The 23,641-nt window shown below is 41.8% G+C and overlaps 1 protein-coding gene across 19 annotated transcripts in view; it reads right to left on the bottom strand.

Moving 5' to 3' along the window:
* Positions 1-20,920: 20,920 nt before the first annotated feature.
* The window catches only part of TENM2 (teneurin transmembrane protein 2), a 750,319-nt gene continuing 747,598 nt past the window's right edge, over positions 20,921-23,641 (bottom strand). For all 19 annotated transcript variants that reach the window (XM_082214667.1, XM_082214655.1, XM_082214668.1 and 16 more), the window contains one exon: positions 20,921-22,862. In XM_082214667.1, the coding sequence (XP_082070793.1) occupies positions 22,101-22,862 (762 nt within the window). In that variant the 3' untranslated portion in view covers positions 20,921-22,100. The remainder of the gene's footprint in view (positions 22,863-23,641) is intronic.

Raw genomic sequence — 23,641 nt, 5'->3', positions numbered from 1 at the left:
CCTCTTTTTTTCACTTCTATCTATCTCAGGTTCCGGGACTCCATTCATATCACCAAGTAAGATTAACTTATGATTTTCCAATTCTAGTAATACTTGTTCCGATTTTCTAAAGAATTCAGTTTGATTTGTGTTAGGAGCATAGACTGATACTACATTGATTCTTTCCCCTTGGTAAGTAATCAAATTAAAAAAAAATGATTTAGAACAGCTGTTAAGGTCCCTGTCGCCATTTGCCAACACCATTATTTTTTTATAATAAATGTATTTTTTAACTCTGGTAATAAAAATTCATTCCTCCACTCTGACCTTGTAGTTCTTTTGGGTTTGTTTTTTAATATTCAAGACGACGTTTTAATTTATTGCCTCCCCCACCCCCATGTTTTAAAATTCTGATAAGGTCCATCCATTTAAGTCAGTGGTTTCCAACCAGTGTGCCGTGGTACCAAGGTGCCTTGAATGATGGTCAGGGGTGCTGTGGGCAACAGTGGCGTCCCCCCCTCTCCCCCCATGTCCTCTTGCGTCTCTGCCTCTCAAAGGCTTTTGCGGCTGTTCGTTGCAGCAGCCCTGGCTACAAGCGCCATAGGTGAATGGTGCTGGCCAGGGGGTGCTGGTTGCCAGGTGCTGAGGCGGCCTTGGAGTAAGCAAGCAAGTGGCAAGGAAGCCCAGTCAGCCCTTGCTGTTGGGAATGGACAGACAAGTCCCAGCATAGCTGTCAACTTTTCCCCTTTTTTAAGGGAGAACCTATTCGGAATAAGGGAATTTCCCTTAAAAAAAAGGAGAATGTTGACAGCTATGAGTCCCAGGCACCTGTGGGGTAGTGTGAAGAGGCACCTCTCTACAGGGCAGCTCAGAGACCAGGGGTGGCGGCTGCGGCTGCCCAGAGGGCTCCCAAGGCTGAAGGAACACTCCACAAGGAAGGGTGTTCAAAAAAGAGTGAGAGCCAGCCAGCTCTGGAGGCAAAGGGTGACATAACAGGGCTCCTGAGCCCCACAAGAATGTAGTTGCTCATGGGAGCTGTGGACTCAAAAAGGTTGAAAACCTCTGATTTAAGTGTATCTGATAGAATTAGTAGTGTTTTACAGGGATAGAATCCTATGCATGTTTACCCAGATGTAAGACCTGTCATGTCACTACACAGGAGCACAGTCTTAATTGTTCATCTTATCACTGACAGTCACAACAAAAGAATTTGACATTTTCAAAATATGTTTGAATTATGAAGTAATGGGTGACTCTTGGCTCATGCACAAATAAGGCAGAGGGTGGATGATTCAGTGGTATAATAGTTTTTACCTATGTAAAAGGGAGTGTTGTTTACTATACAGAAGAGGGAACTTGCTGTGAATTCCTAGCAACCTGCCACTGTGCTAAGTAGTTTACCATGCTGTGAATGCAAATATCAACCTAAGTATACAACGGACAACCTAGACTCAATTAACTGTAGTTGTCATTTCTTGATTTCTATGTTTTCCCACAATAACTTAATTGTAATTGCCGTGTCTGATTTCTGTATTTTCCACCAATTGATAAAGATATTATTGCTGCTCTTCCCTAGGCCAGTATGTTTTGTTTCTTCCCAAACTCTTTGTCTTTAAAACACTCCCAGGGAAACACACACCTCACCCCATTGAGGTGCTGTGGCAGAACGGAACAAAAGGATCTTCCTTCAGCAGTGGACAGGAAAAGGCACGCTCTGCTTACGTCAAGCCATAATGTTATGTGATTTGAAAACAAAACATCTATTTATTTAATACCAAATCTTCAAGGGCCAACATAGCATAATCTAAACAATCTCAATAAATTTTAATCCAGTGTTGTGGTTGTTTTTAACACAGGGGCAGCTCCCTGCTAGCTACCCCTACAAGGCCTGCCAGATCTAGGTGAGTATGAGCTCTGTGTAATGCTTTTGTCTCCTTAGTGCTTGAAAAGCCATGCAGATAAGAATGCCTAATATCAGTACTTTGTTTTCTGTTCTCTTTGTTGTACAGAATGAAGGGAGATTCTCCCTCTGTAGACTCCTCAGCTATTCCTGTTTTGTGGTACCTCTCCCTAATTGGTTTTGCTTTGGGGTACTTTTTTGGGGTGGTGCTACTCTGGTTCACCAGAAGCTGCTTAGTCATGCTGGCCACATGACCCAGAAGCTGTCTGAGGACAAACGCCGGCTCCCTCGGCCAGTAAAGTGAGATGAGCACCGCAACCCCAGAGTCGTCCACGACTGGACCTAACAGTCAGGGGTACCTTTACCTTTACATAGAGCATGGCTGGCCATCTTACGTGCTGAAAGTGGATGAGGTTCATTTTGAATGATTAAATATGATAATATTGTTATGAGTTTGTGGGTGTTGGATGCCTAATCCCTAGGTCCAGCAAGTGTTAACAGCTAATCAGGCCAGGCTAGCCTCCTGGTGAGGTGTAGGGAGAACAAAGGAAGAGGCTTTGTGGGAGATGCAAATGGCTGGGCGCCCTCCCTCAACACCCAGATAGTGAGAACAAATGAAGCCTGGATTGTAGGGAATTTTAGGGTTTGCTGTGATATGACCTAGAGGGAAAAGTTGCAGGCTGGAAAGACAGAGAGAGCCATGGCTGATTTCTGTTTGAATCCAAGGCTGTGGCTATAGGAGAAAGAAGGCCATTTAGGGTGTCCATGCTGTGAACCCCTCCATTGTAGACTGAGGTTGTATGGTATACGTATGTGTAACTAAACCATGTATCATAAAGACACACCACAGTCTCCACTGTGTCTCATTTGTAAAAAGAAGCACAAACTCTGGGTAAGCTCCTGGAACTCCTGGAATCTTGCACTGCTCAGAGATTGGTGTATCATGCAACAATATATTAGCAGACAGGCCATTGCAGAGCAAACTAATGCACCATGAAGCAGGCAGATGAGAATCTAACAGTAAGTAATAGTATGTGCGGAATGAGTGATCATTTGTATGAGAAGAGTTTGTTACATGTGCCCAAGACTAGAGTCCTTTCTTCCATCCTGGTTCTGTATCTATGAAGTTATCTCAACTCTGCGTGTCTCCTGAGTGCATTAGAAGCAATCCTTCCTGGCAGACTACTCTGTGGGGGTGTAGGGGGTTCTTACAATCTTTAATCTCTCAACATTTAAAAATCTATTGGTACAAATTCTATCCCTACCCGCAAATGCGTGCAGTAACTGTGACAATTCATATTCTGACTGGCTAGTCTTTAAATCCTTCCCCTTTTTTATTAATCCTGATTTGGTAAATTCTCAACTCTCATAGCAAATCCAGGTGTATGCATGTGATTCTCTTTTGGAGAAATTGTAGCCGTGCATGACCAGGCATGGAACACAGTTCCTGCTTCTCCTTTTTTTCAACAAACAACATATATCAGTCTCTGTTTTGAAAAAGTACTTGTGGATCACTACGTAAGTTATTGGAGAACCTTGCTAGCCATAACTTCTAAACCAGCAATCCAGTATTTTCTACTTTTTAATTGTTTGGCTGCTTTTTATAAGCATTGTTTTAAATACTGTGCAAATTCTAATGTCTGTAAATACCATAAATAAACTCTTGCTCTTCAACTGCATTCTGTGCCTTGTGAAATTCCCTTCTGCCTTCTCAGGTTGCTACTGAGTCTTATTACCAGGCTTGCTTCCCAGATAATAATGAAGGATTTTAGTAAAGTGCCTCTGGAGACCTGATGAATGTCCAGCGTGGTTACAATGTACTGAACTTTTAAAGTAAGTTTTGGTCCTTTGGGAAACTAATAAACAGGCTGGGAGTAGACAGGAAGTTTAAAGAGAAACTCTGCGTCCCCTATTTTTGTCACAAGCAGGAAGTATTGGATATATTACTCCCCGCCCCCAGCAACATCTTGTATGCCCTCCTGCTGTGGAATGCGATTGCAGTAGAAGTTGATGGATGGATGTTTAGAAAGATATAGCATCACTTCATTCTACCTACCCTGAAGGATGGGAAATGGAGGAAGCATTCTGCCAAGGTTAATTCCCCTGAAGTTGGTTGTCCTGGCCTAGAGATGACCTCGCTGTCAATCCATGGACTTGAGTTTTGTTTACTAAACAGAGAAACAGGATATGCTAAAGAAACCTATGCTTAAGAGATCGGTTTCATGACACAGTGTATCACTTCTACTTGCCTAATACATAATCTAGGGGAATCCCGGTAATCATTGCACTCTCTCTCTCTCTCTCTCTTTCTCTCTCTCTCTCTCTCTCTGTGTATGTGTATGTATGAGAGTGCTTTTTCTGGGGGGATGCAGGGGTACACATACCCCCCAAACATTTTGTGAATCTAAGTTTGGCTTCATTGAGGGGCAGTATTTCAATGAGTAGGAAATGAAAAAAGGACTCTCGTGTGTGTCTGTGTGTGTGTGTGTGTGTGTGTGTGTGTGTGTGTTCTCATTGTTGGCCTGGAAACAAGTAGGCCCAATATTAGTTTTCAGATCTGTGTGTTCATTGTTGTGGCCCTCAAATCCACTTTCACTGCTTGAAGTCGAAAACTTCGGGTTGTGATGACTTCATGGCAGACATCCCCTCTTATTACATTTTACTTGGAGAGAAAAGCAGAGAAGATGCAGGCTACTGTTTTGGACGGGTGCAATATCTCTCCCATAATGTGCAGTTCTGTGCTCAGTGCTGCTCCAATAAAAAGAAATTGGGGGAGGGGGAGAGCACAGAGGTGCTATGAAGCCCAGTGGCAACATAGTCAATAGCTTTTTAAAGAACAAAAATCCAAAAAATACACCTCCACCTTTACTGAAAAGGAGTAGGCCTTGGGATGTCATAACCTGTTAAGTACAGGGCAAACATCACTCAGTGAAGCACACTCTTTCTATGGAATGTGTGTCAGGCATGCACCTGCTCTGGAGGCATGAGTCATGTGGAATTTAAGTGACAGGGCTTGGCTGGTGATTGTTAAGTAACTCAGCAGCCTGTTTGTTCTGCATCACCTTTGTAATCATTAGTACTTTGTACACCTGCAGTAGAAATTCCAATCACTGTACAATTAGGTCTGTAGCAAGAGAAATACTTAATTCCTTACCACTAAAACCTACAGATGCTAGAAGGGCAACCAGTTGTTTCTACTGTTGGTGTAAGACTCTGTCAGCAATGTGGATAAAAAAGACTATGGACTCAAGTATCTTGTGTTGGCCCCAAGCTCTCACTTATAATCATTTCATTAGGGGAAATATGGGAGGGGGACTTGCAAAGTGAGGACCTTAAGGCTTCCCAGGTGCTGATATCCTATTCAGGCACACATTGTATGTATGAATGGTTTAGTGAGCTTACTTTCTGTTTTGCAGTCTATCAGTAATGGGTGTTGGTGGTGTAATTTGGAAAGAGATAGAATTCATATTTGACAATAAAGTTATCTGCTTTATCCTCTTTCCTGTTAACTTGCTGTCTCAGTTTTTAAAAAAGCTTCCCCCACCAGGCATAGAGAGAGCAAGAGAGCATTACCAAGTAGGTCTATCCTCTGACATATTGATCCAAAAGTGCAACATTTTTACGGAGTACAGGTTTCAAGTTCATGGTGGCTGCAACATGAGGCCATTTGCTTTGGATACGGAGGACACTGAATGTAGGATAGTGTGGTCAATTGATCAGGAAAACAACTGTCCCAGCTATTAATTGTGTCAACAGGTAAAGCTTTTCCTGGAACAGAAAACATTTTCGCTCCCAAACGCTGCAAACCTGGAAGTGAATGTCCCGGTTTGTGAACATTATTTGGAAGCTGAATGTCCGATGCAGCTTCCACAGCTTCCAGCAGCCAATTAGAAGCTGCACCTTGGTTATCGAAGTCAAACAGACTTCAGGAACGGATTCCGTTCGACTTCTGAGGTACAACTGAATTTGCTTCTGTGCCACATAATGCCTTTTGTACTCTTGAAGATAGATAGATGAATGTGTTTTGTCTTTGGTACTTATCGCCTCCCAAATAAAACTTGTCCTATGAAAACAACTCAGGCTGCAATCCTAGAGATACTAACCAGGGAGTAAACCCCACCGGATACAGGAGGACATAAGTCCAACTACATATTGAGAGGGTTGCACTAAGTTCTGTGGCACCTTTAAGGTTAATGCTTAATTGCCTGATTGTGGCATAATATTTCTGCCACAGGACATTTCTGTCTTTAAGCCACCGCAATACTTCACCCCTCTCTCTCCTCCTGCCTCCCCGTCCCTTATACTGAATGTGGCTACTTCTCTGGAATTTGTTCTGTGAAATCTCCTTACACTCTATGCCACTCAGGAATGGGGGAATGAAAAGAAGGAGTAAATACATTTTCAGCTGAAAGCTCTTTATTTGTGTTGCTGGGCCAGATACTGCATTGCCTGCTTGGTGGTTCATTATTGTGCTCTAGCCTGTCATACCAGGGCTCAGTTGGAGAGAATCATATTTAAATTAGTTTTTTTTTAAAAAAAAAGCTTGGTGGGTCAGCACTATGGGCACAGATACTGCTGGAATGTCCTTTGATTTGGCTTTATTTGTATTGCCTGCTGGTTCATTGTATTTGCTCAGAAGTTAATGAGGAAACTTGGCCAGTCAGAAGTATCTTTCTTGATTGCTAGGACACTTTTTAAATAACTGCTGGGTGCGGGGGACTTCACTACTTCTTTTACACACACACACACACACACACACACACACACAAACTCCCAAGACTCTCTTTGGGTTCATCTGCTTGCTTTTAAATCTAGCTGTGTGTTTTAATGATACATTTCACAGCCTTTCATAAAATCTCTTGTGCACACAAAATATTTGTCAATTACTATTAAAGGAATAACAAGCAAACAGTTACAATCAATTAATGGTTCCTTACTGAAAGTTAATTGCGCAGCATATACTTTTGGAAATATATGAGCCTACTCAGAAGTAAACCCCATTTAATTCAATGAGATTTAATCCCAAAGCAAGCGGACTCAGGATTGCAGTCGATGAGTCAGTGCTTGCATATAATGGAAACTACCGTATGCATGCCAGTCTTTTGGTTATATGGGGAAACATAAGCTACACAAATCAGAACTGTGGATATTAAAAAGCATAAACAAACATACTTTAAATAACTCATTGTTGACAAAACCAGTTGCAGCAGGACACTGTGAGCAATGCTAGAAATGGAGCTCTGGGCAGATGGTTCATAGCAACCAGTGTTGCTTAGCAGACATGTGGCAATGTTTTAAACTAGGCGTGTAGGTGAAAGCAATGTTGTTTTCTTCTTTCTGTGCAAGATCTTCCCCAGTTTGGACTTGGCCCCTTGCAGAGATATGCTAGTGTGGCAACTGCTGGGCAAACACAAATAATCTGAACAAATGAAGGATGCTCCAAGGTACTTGCATTCCTGAGCCCTACTAGTTATAGGACTACAGTTGTGGCCTTATGTCAGGGGTCAGCAAACTTACTTTGCCTCGGGCCGGTGTCTCCAGCGCCGATTGTGCGGCGGGCCAGAGGGTGGGAGAGCGTGTGCCCACATGCGTGCACACACACTATTTCTGGTGCACTTCCGGGTCGGAGCACCGGAAATAGCTTGTGCGCATGTGCATGGGCCTCCTCCGACCCGGATGTGCACCAGAAATAATGCTTGTGCATGCGCAAATAACACTTGCGCATGCACACAAGCTATTTCTGGTGTTCCTCCGACCCAGAAGTGGGCAGCTGTGCAGCACAACGCCGGTAGTAGTGGGTGGCAGCAGCAGGTGGCGGGAGTTGCCGCGGGCAGGATAAATGAGTCCCTCGGGTCTTATCCGGCCCACGGGCCTTAGTTTGGGGACCCCTGACTTATGCTAAGGGTGAACTGGCTGAATAACATTCTGCTATTATAATGAGAAATGGCAGGGGCAGTAGGTTCTATGGATTAAAGTGAGGAAATTGTTCGTCTGCCTAATATGTAACAAGTCTGCATAGAAGAAGAAATTCCAAGGGTCATCTGTGCCAAATTTGGGAAGAGGGGATAAAAAATGGCTTGTTTTGAATTAGTTAAACATTTGATGAGAGACTTCATGAATTCACCCTCCTACAAGACCTTGCTGGGGTGGTTTTTCCAGAAACGTTTATCTGTTTTCAGTGCATGTTTTGGGAAACTTTTAGATCAAGGTGAAAAACTACTGCATGCTTTTGTCTAATAGTAGTGGAATATGATTGTAACATGTATTATTTTGTGGCCAATAATCATCAGCTGGAATTCAGAAGGGTGTCCAAGGCACTTGCTTCATACCAACCTGATAGTTGAGAGAAGATGAAGAAAAAGAAGGGGAGGGTTGAACAGAATTCCCTGGCTGAGCAGTAGTTTTTCAGTTGGAGCTGAAACCAGCATCAGCAATTCCCTGCATGGCGACTAAAGGTGGATGAGATTCAGAAAGGATGGGGCAGGGAAAAGAGCTCTCGCTCTTCTGGTGGAAAAGGGTCAGAATCAACAGTGTCATCTCTCAGGTTCTACAAAAGTTAGAATATGGGGATTATGGTCCTTCCAGGGAGTCAGCTGTACCACTTGCCTTTTTTGAATACATACTGGTCTGTGCTGAGTTTGGGAAGTGGCAGCACAATTCACTGTGTCCAAAAGGTTTCTCCTGCAGCTGCCAAGTGCTGCAGATGGACTATGTTATATACTACTGTGCAGGCAGTACACATTTTCAGCTTTAGTGATGTGGGACTCCCCTGAAGACTCAATATGGGGCTGCCTTCGAAAAGAGCTCAGAAACCTCAACTGCCTCAAAGAGCTGCAGCCAGACTATTGCTGAGTCTGGTTATGGGAAACATACGACTATCTTGTTCCAACAGCTCCACGGCTACCACCCTATTTCTGGACGCAAGTGAAAGTGCTGGTTGTGACCTCTAAAGCCCCAATGCAACTTAGATCTAGGCCATCTGAAAAATTGTATTCCCTCATACAATGCAGTAGACTTCCGGGTCAGCGCCATCGGCGAATGGTGGAGTTCCTCCATTCGGAGGAACGGGCTCCGTGGAAACTGGGTCTTCCCGCCGCGGCGAAGGTGGGGACCCGCTAGAAATCCTAGGCAGAGGAAGCCTGGGAACGTGGGGTTCAGCAGGGCACCAGGAGCATCCCCCTACTCGCAGGGAATCCCATCTAGGGGCTCCGGAGCGAAGTGGGGTGAGAAGCGCGGTGCTGCGAACTGACTGCTACTTTCACGGAGTGAAGCCGCACAGCCATTGCCAGAGAGCACTGACTTTTTCCTGTGGACAATTGGATTTAAAACAAGTACCCGTGAGTAGAAACGGAAAATTGGATCAAGAAATTTCTTAATTTGGTAACGAAGCGGGAAGGTTCAAAACAGGAAGACTGCCTTCCGCTTTTTGTATATAGACTAAAGCAAAAACTTTGTAAGCTAAAGCCTGGAAAGCTGTCAAAAAAGTCTAAATTTCCTTCATTTAGAATTACTGAAACCCCCTTGGAAGCAGGAGAAAAGGGGGGGGGGACTTTGTTCAACCCTAGCAGGAGTGAAGAAGGATAAGTTTCCACCGTCTCTAACCTGGGAATGGGGTATCAGAGACAGAAATTGTTGGAGAGGTTCATTGACTGTCAATGGAATATTTTGACAGATAGCTAAAGAAGAGAAACAAGCTGATTTCAATGTTGCCTTTTGCATCTTAAAGAAACAAAATATCTGAAAAATATCTGAAAAACGAAAGTAATTTTCCTTTGTTGGACTTGCCTAAAAGAAATGGATACAAATAGAAATTGCCTCCTCTAGAGGGAGCTTGTCAAATTGTTGCTGCAGTACATTTGAGGGCTCAACAGATGTGAGATTAAGACCGTGGGAACAGGCTTTTCTGACCTTGACTAAAGATGAGTTGGAAAGAAGAATGGGTGCTTGCCTTATGCAAGACAAGTGCCCTGCTGGAACAGATGCATGAGAAGATGGACTTGCAGATGACACCAAACTGGGAGGGGTGGCTAACACCCCAGAGGACAGGATCACACTTCAAAACGACCTTGACAGATTAGAGAACTGGGCAAAAATAAACAAGATGAATTTTAACAGGGAGAAATGTAAAGTATTGCACTTGGGCAAAAAAAATGAGAGGCACAAATACAAGATGGGGGACACCTGGCTTGAGAGCAGTACATGTGAAAAGGATCTAGGAGTCTTGGTTGACCACAAACTTGACATGAGCCAACAGTGTGACGCGGCAGCTAAAAAAGCCAATGCAATTCTGGGCTGCATCAATAGGAGTATAGCATCTAGATCAAGGGAAGTAATAGTGCCACTGTATTCTGCTCTGGTCAGACCACACCTGGAGTACTGTGTCCAGTTCTGGGCACCACAATTCAAGAAGGACACTGACAAACTGGAACGTGTCCAGAGGAGGGCAACCAAAATGGTCAAAGGCCTGGAAACGATGCCTTATGAGGAACGGCTAAGGGAGCTGGGCATGTTTAGCCTGGAGAAGAGGAGGTTAAGGGGTGATATGATAGCCATGTTCAAATATATAAAAGGATGTCACATAGAGGAGGGAGAAAGGTTGTTTTCTGCTGCTCCGGAGAAGCGGACACGGAGCAATGGATCCAAACTACAAGAAAGAAGATTCCACCTAAACATTAGGAAGAACTTCCTGACAGTAAGAGCTGTTCGACAGTGGAATTTGCTGCCAAGGAGTGTGGTGGAGTCTCCTACTTTGGAGGTCTTTAAGCAGAGGCTTGACAACCATATGTCAGGAGTGCTCTGATGGTGTTTCCTGCTTGGCAGGGGGTTGGACTCGATGGCCCTTGTGGTCTCTTCCAACTCTATGATTCTATGATTCTATGATGAATGAAAAAATGGATTTGACTGTTGCAGTTAATAACTGTGGGCAAATAGGGAATATTGATACAGAAATTATCCAGGGACCAACTCATGAATCTGTACTGACTGGGCAAGTGCAGAACATAATGGAGGAGGATGCGGTTGCACCCCAAATAATACAAATGGAGAGTCCCGAGGCTCTACAGGAGTATGAGCCATTGTCATTGAAGATTGAAGTTGGAGTGGGCCAGGGGGCGTCTGGAGTTGAGGAGGTTCCCAACGTTGGAGAGACCTTGGAATATGCTTTTAAATACTTCTTGGACTATATTGAGGATTGTGGGGAGTGGGACTGTGGGGAATGGGCGGGTTTGATGAAGGGAGATGGAGACAATTTTGGCTTGGAATCCCCCAGAGGCCTACCCCTCAATGAGAAAGGAAAGAAACTAAGAAAGGGACCAACAAAAGACAAGGAAAAGGGCAAGTATAAACAACAAGAAGAAGAATTGCAGAAGGGACATGGAAGAGACTTAAGGGCCTCGGACATAAGGCTTCCAGGTTGATGGACTAGATGGAATGGACAGTAAGGACTGACACGATCCGAGACCAGGAAGAAGGGACGTTGGGTGAAGATTGGAAGAAAATCTATAAAGAAAATTTTCTATTTGGGGAATTGGTTAAAAATTAATGAATATTAGGGAAAATGTTGGAATGAAACTATATGACTTTAGCAGAAATGATATCAGGAGTAATGTATATTTGATAACTAAGATTCAAGCTTTAAGGTGTTTTAGGGTAAGAGAAGGTTAAATTAATTAAGGTAATGTGAATAATAGAATATGGGGAAAGATGGAAAGGATTGGTTGAGCTAATTATTAGATTAAATTAGGTTAGGATAAATTTTTTAACAAAAATTGAGAAAGATGGAAAGAATTTGCTGAAATAACTAATTAAACTAGATTACAAAAAGGGAGGCGTGAGGAAGTCAATGAAACAAGCAAATGGAAGTTTTAGATATGTAATCTGGGATTTGTGTTGTTTTCTTTTTTCTTTTTCTTTTTTGTTGTATTCTTGTATTAGTTTTTGTGTTTTTTCTTTCTTTTTTGTCTACTATAGTGTTGTTTTTTAAATGTTTTTTCTTTTTCTTATAATTCTGAAAACTACTAATAAATATTATTTTTTTAAAAAATAAAACCCCAATGCAACTTAGATCTAGGCCATCTGAAAAATTGTATTCCCTCATACAAACTTGCCCAAGCTCCAAGATCTTTAAGGGAAGTCCTTGTCTCAGCCCCACCATCCTCACAGGCATGCATGGTAGGGATATAGGAGAGGGCCTTCTCAGTGGCTGCCCCAGACTTTGAACTTTTCTAGAGAAGCTAGACTCCTGCCAGCGGGTGAAGACCTTTCTATTCCAACAGGTCTTTTGGAATGGACTGCTTTTGAGGAAAGGGCTGATGCTGTAATAATTTTAATGTTACTGTCTGCATTTAATGTATTTTAAAATACTATTTTAATTCTGTTAGTGTTTAATTACCATTTAATGATTGTTTTCCCCATTGTTTTTAGCTTGTTCTATTTTATCTATGTAAGCCACCTTGAGTCCTAGACTGAGAAAAATGTGAAACATAAACAAACAACAACAAACATCTTGTGTCCTGATAACTCAGTCAGGAAACACTAAAATCTTGCATGTCCCCAATTCTTTCACACCATTAATTTGTAGTTAGTTGATAGGTTAAGATCCAATATGAAATCAACCATGGCTCAACTGATGAGAATAAGATCAAAATTCTCAAGTCGCTTCAAGCCCATGAGTCTTTCAAGGTTCTCAAAATAGCAGAACATTGTACAGTGGTACCTCAGGTTAAGTACTTAATTCGTTCTGGAGGTCTGTTCTTAACCTGAAACTGTTCTTAACCTGAAGCACCACTTTAGCTAATAGGGCCTCCCACTGCCGCCGCGCCGCCGGTGCGTGATTTCTGTTCTCATCCTGAAGCAAAGTTCTTAACCCGAGGTACTATTTCTGGGTTAGCAGAGTCTGTAACCTGAAGTGTATGTAACCTGAAGTGTATGTAACCACTGTACTGTTCTGACTGTGGCAGAAGCAACATAGGCTGAGAAGTTAGCATCATTAAAAATAGTCATTTGTCCTGTGGAATGATTACACTAAATCAGAGGCTTACAGAAGATAGAGTTAACATTTTCCACATTTGCCAATACAAAATCCAGAGTTTCCATGAAGTGTACTAAATGTCATGAAGCAAAGTACTTTTATAAAAATGAGGAAATGCTCATTGTTGGGACTTAAAGAAAATATGCTCTGCATTTGTAAATACATGCCTCTTGTCACAAGACATCTGGAATATATTAGTTGCTTCATTTAGTGACCCTCCAGTCATGCCGACATCCAGTTCTGTCCGTTTCCCATGGCTGAACAGAATGCTTATCTTAAGACTTTTCTTTATAACTTTTAAACAACAAAACTCCCTAGTTGCATTATTAAACATTACAGACATGTTTTCCTACATCAAGGTAAATTTTTATGTCAGTCTTCATGGAAGCATGCAGTGGGACTTCATAATAATAATAATAATAATAATAATAATAATAATAATAATAATTTATTTGCACCCCGCCCATCTGGCTGGGTTTCCCCAGCCACTCTGGGCGGCTTCCACAAAGACCAAAAATACACTAAGATGTCACACATTAAAAACTTCCCTGAAAATGTCTTCTGAATGTCAGGTAGTTGTTTATTGCTTTGACATCTGATGGGAGGGCGTTCCACAGGGCGGGCGCCACTACCAAAAAGGCCCTCTGCCTGGTTCCCTGTAGCTTTGCTTCTCGCAATGAGGGAACTGCCAGAAGGGCCTCGGTGCTGGACCTCAGTGTCTGGGCAGAACGATGGGGGTGGAGATGCTACTTCAGGTATACTGGGCCGAGGCCGTTTAGGGCTTTAAAGGTCAACACCAACACTTTGAATTGTGCTCGGAAACGTACTGGGAGCCAATGTAGGTCTATTCAATATAGAACTACCTGTAACTTTACTAGGGCTTATCCACACTTACCTTTTGCCTTGCTCTTTGCAGGCAGAGGTTTGCGCTTTAAAGCTCTGTGTCTGAGTGCTACTTTCTTTCTGCCCCAGAGCTTTTCCCACAAAAACCTGCTCTTGAAAGCTGAGGTGCAACAAATGGCAATTCAGGTTTTCCATGGATTGCTGTTTGCTACCATTCAGCTTTAAAGATCAGGTTTTCACAGGTAAAGCTTCAGAACAAAAATAAAATGGCACTCACAGAGCTTTAAAGCACAAACCATGCCTGAAAAAAGGACAGGGAACGTAAGTGTAGATAAGCCCCTAGGGCTTGGTATAACTTGGTGGTGGTGCTAAAGCAGCAGGAAAAGCTACTTCTGCAAAAAGTTTCCCATGTGCAAAGGAACAAAAGGTACAGGAGCTCCAGGATCTGCTGAATATGACCGAGGTGTGGAGGGAAATTCCTTATCTGAAGATCTTGGAAAACTGTAATAAAATGAAGTAGGATAATTCTAAGGATCTTCACGAGACTGCATTTGCAATGACCTTTGAACAGAGGATATCAACAAGAACCTACTTCAGTCATCACATATTAGCAAATGTGTAGATGCACCTGGAGGAAGTAGCCAGATTCTGAATCAGTCAATTCCAAGCTTTATGCCTTGCTGAAATGGCATGTTTGCTGCCTGCATTTGTTTACAATTTAAAGGTAATGTAATGCATGAAGCAGCCTTCTTTAAAAGGTAGCTTGTGAGAAAAAGGTTATAATCCTTCTTAGGACAATGTCACATTTTTGATAACCTAACAAATACATCTTTTAAAAAAGTATTAAATGACTTTCACATGTGTTTAGTGCAGATGGGTCCAGAGACAATGTCTGGCTTGCCTTCACATATTTTTGATTAATTTATACATGTTTACACAATCAATATTCAAATACGTTGGCAAATATCGACCTACCAAACCACAATTTTTTCCAAAATGAAACTAGCAAATACTAGCAACACCTTAGTATTGTTTTGGAGGCAAGTGTTTCTTTTCCACTATTTATGCCTGTGTGATTACTGGTTGAATAAAACAAAACAAATCAGGCTTCTTTAATGTGAATGAGAATTCTGCCTAGTGTATGTTTACATTAGATGTACCACTTTAAGTGAAAACACTTAATGCCTTATAAATGCAAATGCTATTACTTTTGCATGTGATTGTTCATTGCTTAAGCCCCTTCTCCACTAAATTTCAGTAACCAACAACATTTGGTGATGGAGGGGCTGTAATAGGGATGGCTTATGGCTTGAGAGTTTCCCTGTCAACTTTGCTTTTGATTTGCAACAGAGAGCCTCTGAAATGAAAGGTTCAGGCTACTGTTTTCAATGAACAATGGAGCTCCGCCCCATATGTGTATGGCAATTATCTTATACATCTTGAAGTCATTCTTCTATTTGACAGTTTCATATTCTTGAAAGGCAGCATAGTACTGTAGTTAAGAGACTAAATCACGAACCAGCAAGTGCTTAGTTAAAACTTCACCTTTACAATAAGCTCATCTTGTGGCCTACGGCAAGCTGAACATTGCAGTGAGCTTATTTCCAGTGCTGGACCACTAAATGCAACAATAAATATTGATGATTTGAAATCTAAATTGATCAAATACATGGTTTGGAGAAATTGTACCAGTTCATTTAGGCTGTGGGAAGTATTTCGTTTATCTCCAAAATTGAGAAACCAGGTTGCTAGTGATTAGTCAACAGAGTGTTTCTTGAATGTCCAATTTCAAACCCTGAACAGAATACAAAATCTATTCCATCACATCTACTACTAGGCTAGAAGTTTTGTGAATGTTGAAAAAATAGATTTAAGAGATTTAATTCAAAAGTTAATGTGAAAAAAAGTTTTACAAGAAAATTAGGCCCAGTTTCATTATTATGCCTAATGAACACAGCTTTAGTACTGTGTGAAAAAGAATCATCATCATCATCCCTCAAAGAGGGAAAGCTCTTTGGAATCTTTGACAAGATTGCCACCATGTGGTTTCATAGTAATGGTACACCACCAAAAGAAAAAGGGATACTAAAATTTAACATTGACTATAGGAATGACTGAGATCAGCAACAAAGCTTGTTTGGCCTGCAATCATTTAGGGATCAAAAACAGTTCACTGCTCATTTTTAAGCTTAAATACAAATTTACCTTCCCCCTCCTGCTTTTCCTTGATTATATAAAAGGAAAATCTGAATTAGTCACCCAATAACATAGATCAGATAACTGAATTATTATTTTTTTAACGAAGCTGAATATCAAAAGAATTATTGTACAAAAAGCATAAATGTGCTGGCAGTCTCCAAAAAAGAAGTTAGGAAGGTAAGCTTGTTTTCTGATCTTCTCCCTGCTCCTTTCTGCTGAAGTCCCTCTGATTGTGACAACTGCTGATGGAACAATGGATGAAATTAACAGGTTCCTACCATTAGGCAAACTGAGGCAGTTGCCCCAAGGAATAGATGCTGAGGGCAAGAAGTTATGGGGCAATGTTGGAGAACAGAGATATGCGCACCACATGGCCTGCCCTGCACCTCCCAAGTTAGCCTGTTGCTCAAAGGATGCCATCCTCCAGCTAGCAATTTTAGTGCAGAATCTTAATTACTGTTGTTATTATAAACCCTGATCATAGGCTTGCCTTTACTTATATATAGTTATTCCGTCATGGCATTTTGGCAGAATAGTCCCTAACTTGGGATTTTATGTCTATTCCAGCTTAAATGACCCTATTAATGACAATAACATGTTGGGGTCTACTGTAATTAGAAATCCATCTATATCCCAGTTTAGAATTAAGAATAGTGCATAATAGATCTTAAAAGGCAACTAATAATTTAGAATTAGCCAACAATAAATTCAGAATTTGTTTGTAAGGAGAATTCATCCACCAAGTGACTTGATATTTTACCTGGAATTACCTGGGCTTCTTGTATTTACCCAGAATCAATGCGCTTGTATTTTGGTAACTTCTTTTCTGTTTCCAAGCATCTTTGATATGTTTTTACAGACAATATTACTATAAAACAAATCACTACAGTAAACATATTGTTAAGGATTTGTGGGGTGCCTGGATTCCTTTTCAAATTTCTGGATACCAAACATTGGCTTTAGCATGGTAAAATACAGGCGAAATCTGTATTCCTGTGTCCAGGCCACCTTGAATGGCCGAGTCGTTAAGCAAACAAAGACAGGTTGGTGACTCATCAAGGAAGCCATCAACAAAGCAAAGACTCTCTGCCAGATGCAGAGGGGTGGAGTCCCATCCTGGGCTAGAGATAGTTAGCAGGAGACAAAAGGCAGAGTTGCAGGAGGGAGAGGCAGAACTGGAGTGGGCAATGATGCATTTTACAAGATGGAAAAAGCAGGGGTTACCACGCCAGAGGGGCTGGCAGTTTTAGATCCAACGCTGCAGCCATGAGAAAGATACAACCTGCTTTGAATGTAATGCTTTGAACCCCTCTACAGCAGGCTCAGGTTGTATATAGTAGAGCAGACTTCCTCAGACTTGGCACTCTAGATATTTTTGGCCTACAACTCCCATGATCCCTACCTAGCAGGATCAGTGGTCAGGGATGATGGGAATTGTAGTCTCAAAACATCTGGAAGGCTGAGTTTGAGGAAGCCTGTACAGTGGTACCTTGGGTTACATACGCTTCAGGTTACAGACTCCGCTAACCCAGAAATAGTACCTCGGGTTAAGAACCTTGCTGCAGGATGAGAACAGAAATCGTGCTCTGGCGGCACGGCGGCAGCGGGAGGCCCCATTAGCTAAAGTGGTGCTTCAGGTTAAGAACAGTTTCAGGTTAATAACGGACCTCCAGAACGAATTAAGTACTTAACCCGAGGTACCACTGTAGTAGAGTGTGACTAGAGAGGCAGAAAGGGTGCTAACAGTTGAATCTTAAGCATGAAGCATAAGATAAAACACGTTTTGAGTGTTTTGGGGGAGGATTCAGCTGCGTGCCAAGACCCTTCTAAGTCCTGGATCCAGTAAGTGTTAAAATCTAGGCAAGGATTTAAATACCTGGACTAGCCGGGCTATCTTCCTAGGTAGGCAATAACCTAAGTAAGGTAACAAAGGTAGTGGCTTTGTGCTGGATAGAAAATTAGAGTGGTCTCCCTCTCTCAACTCTGGTAGTCAGGAAGACAAAGACCAGAGTTGATGGTCGAGTTATGGGAGCTAGAAGCTCAACAAAAAGTCATCTGGTATCTTAAATGGATTTTGGGCTGGGATTTGTAGTAACAACCTAATTCACATGGCTGTTTTAGTTATAGAAATCTGTTAACCAGTTATGTGCAATGCTTATGTTTCATTGCCATTATTGCCCTCATGCACACTCAGTAGCTTATATACATGTATTCCTTCAATCTCAGTAGCACACATGCATGAAGCCCATTCTATTAGCTATTGAAGGGAAGTTAATTCCTTCTTTTCTGAAGTGCTGCATCCAACAAATAATTCAATATTGTCCTTATGTACTCTGATTATTGACTAGGACTTATCCATATCCATCCACTAGGCACCCACTTTGAAAGAACTTTAGCTCAAGGTTCCTTATAAAAAGGTGTTTAATAGCATCCAATTTGAATGGATTTCTTTTTGCTGTTTGTAAACTTTATTTCTGCCTACATTCTTCTGTGGTTGGTCTCATTTCTAAAATATGCATGTTAGATAATAAAGATTACATATTATTTTAAACAATAAGTTGTGAGATACCTTGGGGATCACATGGTTAAAAAGTAAGGTAGAAAATCTTTAAAGAAAAATGTTAACTACATCTCCGTGAAAACCAGATTCACCCTGTGTGATGCTATACTCAATGGGCTTTTCGTTCTTGCCAAGTGAAAGGTGTTTGGAAAGGTAGTTACAGTACTTGCTTTTTGAAGAATCGAACAGCATCAGATAGCTGACCTAGCAAGGAAACAGAACAAGGAATGCAGAAAAATCCTTTTAAACTACTGGACTACTTACATTCAGTGACACTGCTGTCTGACCATTACTTAATGGTAGGCCTCTTAGGCCCTGCTGGTAAAATATCTACACAAAGGAGTTAAACAGATTGCTGAGTGACAGGCTCTGTAGGTGTACAAGAATTACTAAAACAATAGTTCTTATTTCAACTTCCTGTTAGGGCCAATATACCTCCTGCTTTCTGCTTCACATAGGTTCTTCGATTGTCTCTTGCTACATCCACTCCAACTAATTCAAACTGCATGATGAACAGACTGTAAAAAGGCAAATATGAGACAGAAGGAAACAACACATACCTTTCCTGACTACATATCAATTTAAGGCAGGAAAACAATAAGCAGAACAATGGTGCCTTTCTTTTCCTCTAATACCGCAAAGTGTCCTCAACAACTTGCCACAGAAAACTGTGGTGTGATTGCTGCCTGGGTGGGATCTCTTTGCACCTGTGCTGGAAGGAGAATAGGCTTAAGGCCAACATTCCAAGCACCTGCCAACCATTTAGCTCACCTGTGCAAGCTACAGGTTGTGTCAGCTGAAGCTGAGGTAAAGTTCAACACAACCTTGTAGGAGAATCCTGTTCAGTGCAGCACACAAGCAGTCTGGGAAGGTGAAGGGTGGCTATACTTTTCCTCATTGTATTTTCTTCACAGGATTGCAACACTTGCTCCCCTCTGCTTGACAAAGAGATTGGCTGCCCATATTCTGTGTGAGGTAGAAAGTGTTAGCAGCTCTCGTTTTATCTGCTGCTAAATGGATGCTACTAATTGTTTGAGCCAGCTTTACTCAGTCTTCTCCCACTGTTTGTGCTGCTGCTTTCAGAAATGAACTACAAGCACTGGGTCAACCATGAGCAATGCGCCTAGATGCTGTGACAGATGCCCTGATATTCTGGGGAAACACTGTGTTTGAAGCAACTATGAGGCTGGTTTGATTAAACTCCAGGAAATGCAAGGGATAATTACTATTTGGGTGTGTCTGTTTTCAAATGCCACATGGGCATAATCTACTGACAAATGGAACTCCCAAGAGACTGTGATCTACTCACATTAAAAAAAAACCTGGCAGTGATCTACCCCTTTTGGGGAGAGGTTCAGGTCAAAGGTTTTTTTGACCTGTCAGACACCCCTGCTCTATGACACCTATGGAGAGCAGCCTAAGGGCACAGTACTTACTTTTCTGTCCTTGAACATCTGGCTACTGCTTCCCAGCATTTGCCACTTGAGGCTGCTGCCTCACTCTGCCTTATGAGAGGGCTGGTTCTCGTATTTTATTTTAATACATGACACTCCAAGTAAAAAATCACGGGCATTTCTAAACATTTGCTTAAAGTAATTTAATAGCAATCTCGCATGGTAGCCCTGGGAACTATGAGGGGTACTAGACATTTCACGAGTCATTCACCAATCCCAAGATTTGTTTGGAAAGCTATGATAGTTTATATTGTAGTGTAAAATACAATTCCTCATGCACTACTATATTGCAGACTACTTTTCTGGGTTTATTGTTCTAACCAGGCAACCATATTTTCTTACGTTACAGCCACAGTGTAGAAGGCCAGTTGAACAGTTCCTGGATTTTAAAACCTAACTGAATGTGTAGGGTGGGGGAGGAAAAGGAACATCTAAGAAAGAGGAAGACATTGCTAAGATTGCACATGCTGCATATTACCATGGACTGCTTTGTGCAATATAGCGCAGCAAACCTGTGAGTCATGAAGTGCACTGTCTTTGGGAAGCTCCAGGCAGGCCCAGAACACAAATATATAAAAATCACACATTTGCTTATGCATATTTGTCACATTATCAAAAATGTAATGTGCAAGATTTGTCAAGCAAGACACTACTATTGTGGGTCAATTAAATCATCAACCTTGTCTATAACAGGAGTTTCTTTCTACTGAGTCAATCATACAAAGTCAATGAAGTAGGCAACCATGTACATTAGAACAGTGGAAAGGGCAATTCTCCAAAAGGCCTTATCTGGAAAGGATGGCCGTTAATATGTATAGCTGTCAAGCTATCTTTACCTCCTCATATACGAGTCTTAAAGCATTACATCTGAAAGAAACATAATGTAATATTTCCCCACTGCTGACTATTATTCTATTCATTTTTCTCAGGACATCTCTAAAACAGAAGACATTACATTCACAGGGGTTTTAGAGACTTTATTTATGTATAAACAATTTAAACACTTTGCCATAAATTATCTTTGCCTGTCTCTATTCTTTGCTTAGCAGCAAATTAAAATTAATATAAAAACTCAATGAACAATTCATACATGTATATTACAAAAAAGTTCTGTACCAAAGTTCTTATTAGACTTGTTTTTATATATTTTTTAATTTCTCCCCCCCGCCCTCGGTGACCATAATGTGATTGTCTCAGTTTCTCGACCAAACAAACACACTAATAATTTTTTCTTTTTTTAAAATCTGAAACAGTGATTCTGCCTTCTGGCTGATGTATGTACAGGGTGATCTGAATTGGTGCCCATTTGCAATAGTGTTAACACAATGCCCACAGCTCTACTAGAACTGATACCAACAAACTACTGAATCTAAACAGACTACACCCTGTAACTGTGTTATACTGTCCACAATGGAATCTTCAAAGACATACAGAGTATGAAATTTATCAGTAGTGATTTATAGCCACCATTTTGAATTGAACTTTACACTCTGCCCTCTTTGAATAAATTAACTTTAGGCCAGACAAAAGCAGGGTTGGAGTGCAAGTGCAGGTTTATATTCCTTAATATACTTCTTTTGCTATTTCCAGTGCTCTGTTGCTCCTGTTCTCATTTCTTCCAGTTGCTACACACAAATCACCCCAGAAGTCATGTATTAAATGCACCTGTATTTTGCTTTTAAATGAAAAAACCTCTTGAATGTTTATCAAACAAGCAGCCTGAAGAATCTTTCCCCATCAGCTGGTCTAGTGGAGGTGGATGGCCCTCTTGAATATCTTGAAAGTTTGCTCACGTGTGAATGGAGTGAGGTAATATAAGATGAGGCCTTCTCTTTAAATATTTTTTTTCTGTTTTGATTTATGTTTTCTTTAGACCCAGAACAAGTGGGTAATATTTATGGGGTACTTTTGAATCTGCACGGTTTAAAGTTTTCAGTCTGGCTTTAGTCCACTTCAGGATGTGGTTTTTAATCACTTGGATAGCAGCATTGAACTCAAAAAATGTGAGCCTTCTTGCCACTTACTATCCCAAAGTAGCTCAGCCAAGTGCCCCCGTTGGTCTTCATCTCCTTAGGAGAGGAGATAACAGTTGTAACTACTGGTTCATCCAGACAAGGATGACAGCAGGTTAATTTGTTACCTCTTTCCCATTTCATTCTGTCTTAAGAACTGGATGTTGCTGCTACTGTCTGCCAGCTCTGGGTACTGCTCCACTGGGAGCACATAGTATCCTTCATAACCTTGAACCCTCCCTGTGCTCAAAAGCTGCTGCTTCTCTCCTTCAGTCCACAGGCGGCTACCCTCTTTGCCATCCCGTGCCTTCTGCTGTTCTTTGGCCCAGGCTGACCCCAAGGCTCGCTGCCGAGCTTGGTCCAGCACTCTTGCCTTCTCTTCATCCAGTGTGTCAGGGGTCAGGCCATAGCGTATGTTAAGGAGCAAGGTGGAGTACTGGAATTCAATATTTGTAAACCTTCGAGTCCTTCCATTGATTAGGAGGGTTGGCTGGGACACCGTAACGTTTACTCCACTGTCCAGCACCTTACGCCCACTGGTCATTGCCAGGGTAACAAGGTCGCCGTCAGATGAGCCAATCTTGACAAAATAATGGGTGTCTTTCCCCTCAATGCTATAGTGCATCTTTTCCAAGTAGTAAGCATTGTTAAGCACTGAGGCGATCTTTCGGCTGTCTTCCGTTGTGACACTTGAAACCCCTGTGGTTACTCTGCCTTCCTTCACAGCAAACATGATCCCCTTGCCAATAATAGGAGTGGTGGTTGCAAACCAGTGACCTGCTTTCTCTCTTATATTGGCATGTAATCTTTTAGATATGACTTGTCCCTCAAGGGCCATGAAAGCTTGGTTGTGTCTCTCTGTCGTCTGCTGGACTCCAGTAATTAACTAGGGGGGAAAAGGACAGAGAAAAGTTACATTATGGTTGAAGCACAAACAGTAAGGGATTATTTAATTCAGGGATAGTGACTCTGTGGATTCCAGATGCAGCTGGACTACATCACCCATGCTGTTCAGAACTGATGGGAGTTGAGGTCCAATAGCATTTAGGAAGCCACCTGTGCTATAATACTCATTGAGAGCCCAATTCCCATGAATAATTTCTGTTGCAGATCATTTTACTATGATACTAATCAAGTTATACCTAAACCTCAGGATTTATGCAAGTGCACAGAGATCCTGTGCAATACAATTGTAATGTGTTCTGCATGGGGCAGACTTTAAATATTATTTTGAAACTTTACCTGGCACAGAAAGCAACTGCTCTAACACTTGTAGGGAGCCAGGCATTAAGAACATATAACATCACTACTATATTAACTGCATTTACTTCCTGTTCAGTTCTGGGCTCAATTTAAAGTGCTGGTGTTTAAAGCCCCAAGCAGTTTGGAGCCACACTATTTTAAGGTCTCACTGTACCCATGCAAACATGCCGAAGCCCTAAGTTTGAGATCCTGCTCACCAAGATCTATAAGGGAATTGAGGGAAATTAAAAGTATTACTAGGTCTAGCTGGCTACAGATGCCCACTGCCAGGCCAGAAAAAAAAGTTAAAGGGAGCCCAGAGTAGGCAGTGGGCCCTGGCAGCTGTCTAAGGTTGCCAGGTGTTGACATCAACCCTGCAGAGACTTACCTGGTGGTAGCACATGGCCACCATGGCTGGAAGCC

Source organism: Podarcis vaucheri (assembly GCF_965113315.1).
Source record: "Podarcis vaucheri genome assembly, chromosome: 2".
NCBI lineage: Eukaryota > Metazoa > Chordata > Lepidosauria > Squamata > Lacertidae > Podarcis > Podarcis vaucheri.
The sequence above is the reverse complement of the archived record's forward strand: the minus strand, read 5'-3'. Positions and strand labels throughout refer to the sequence as shown.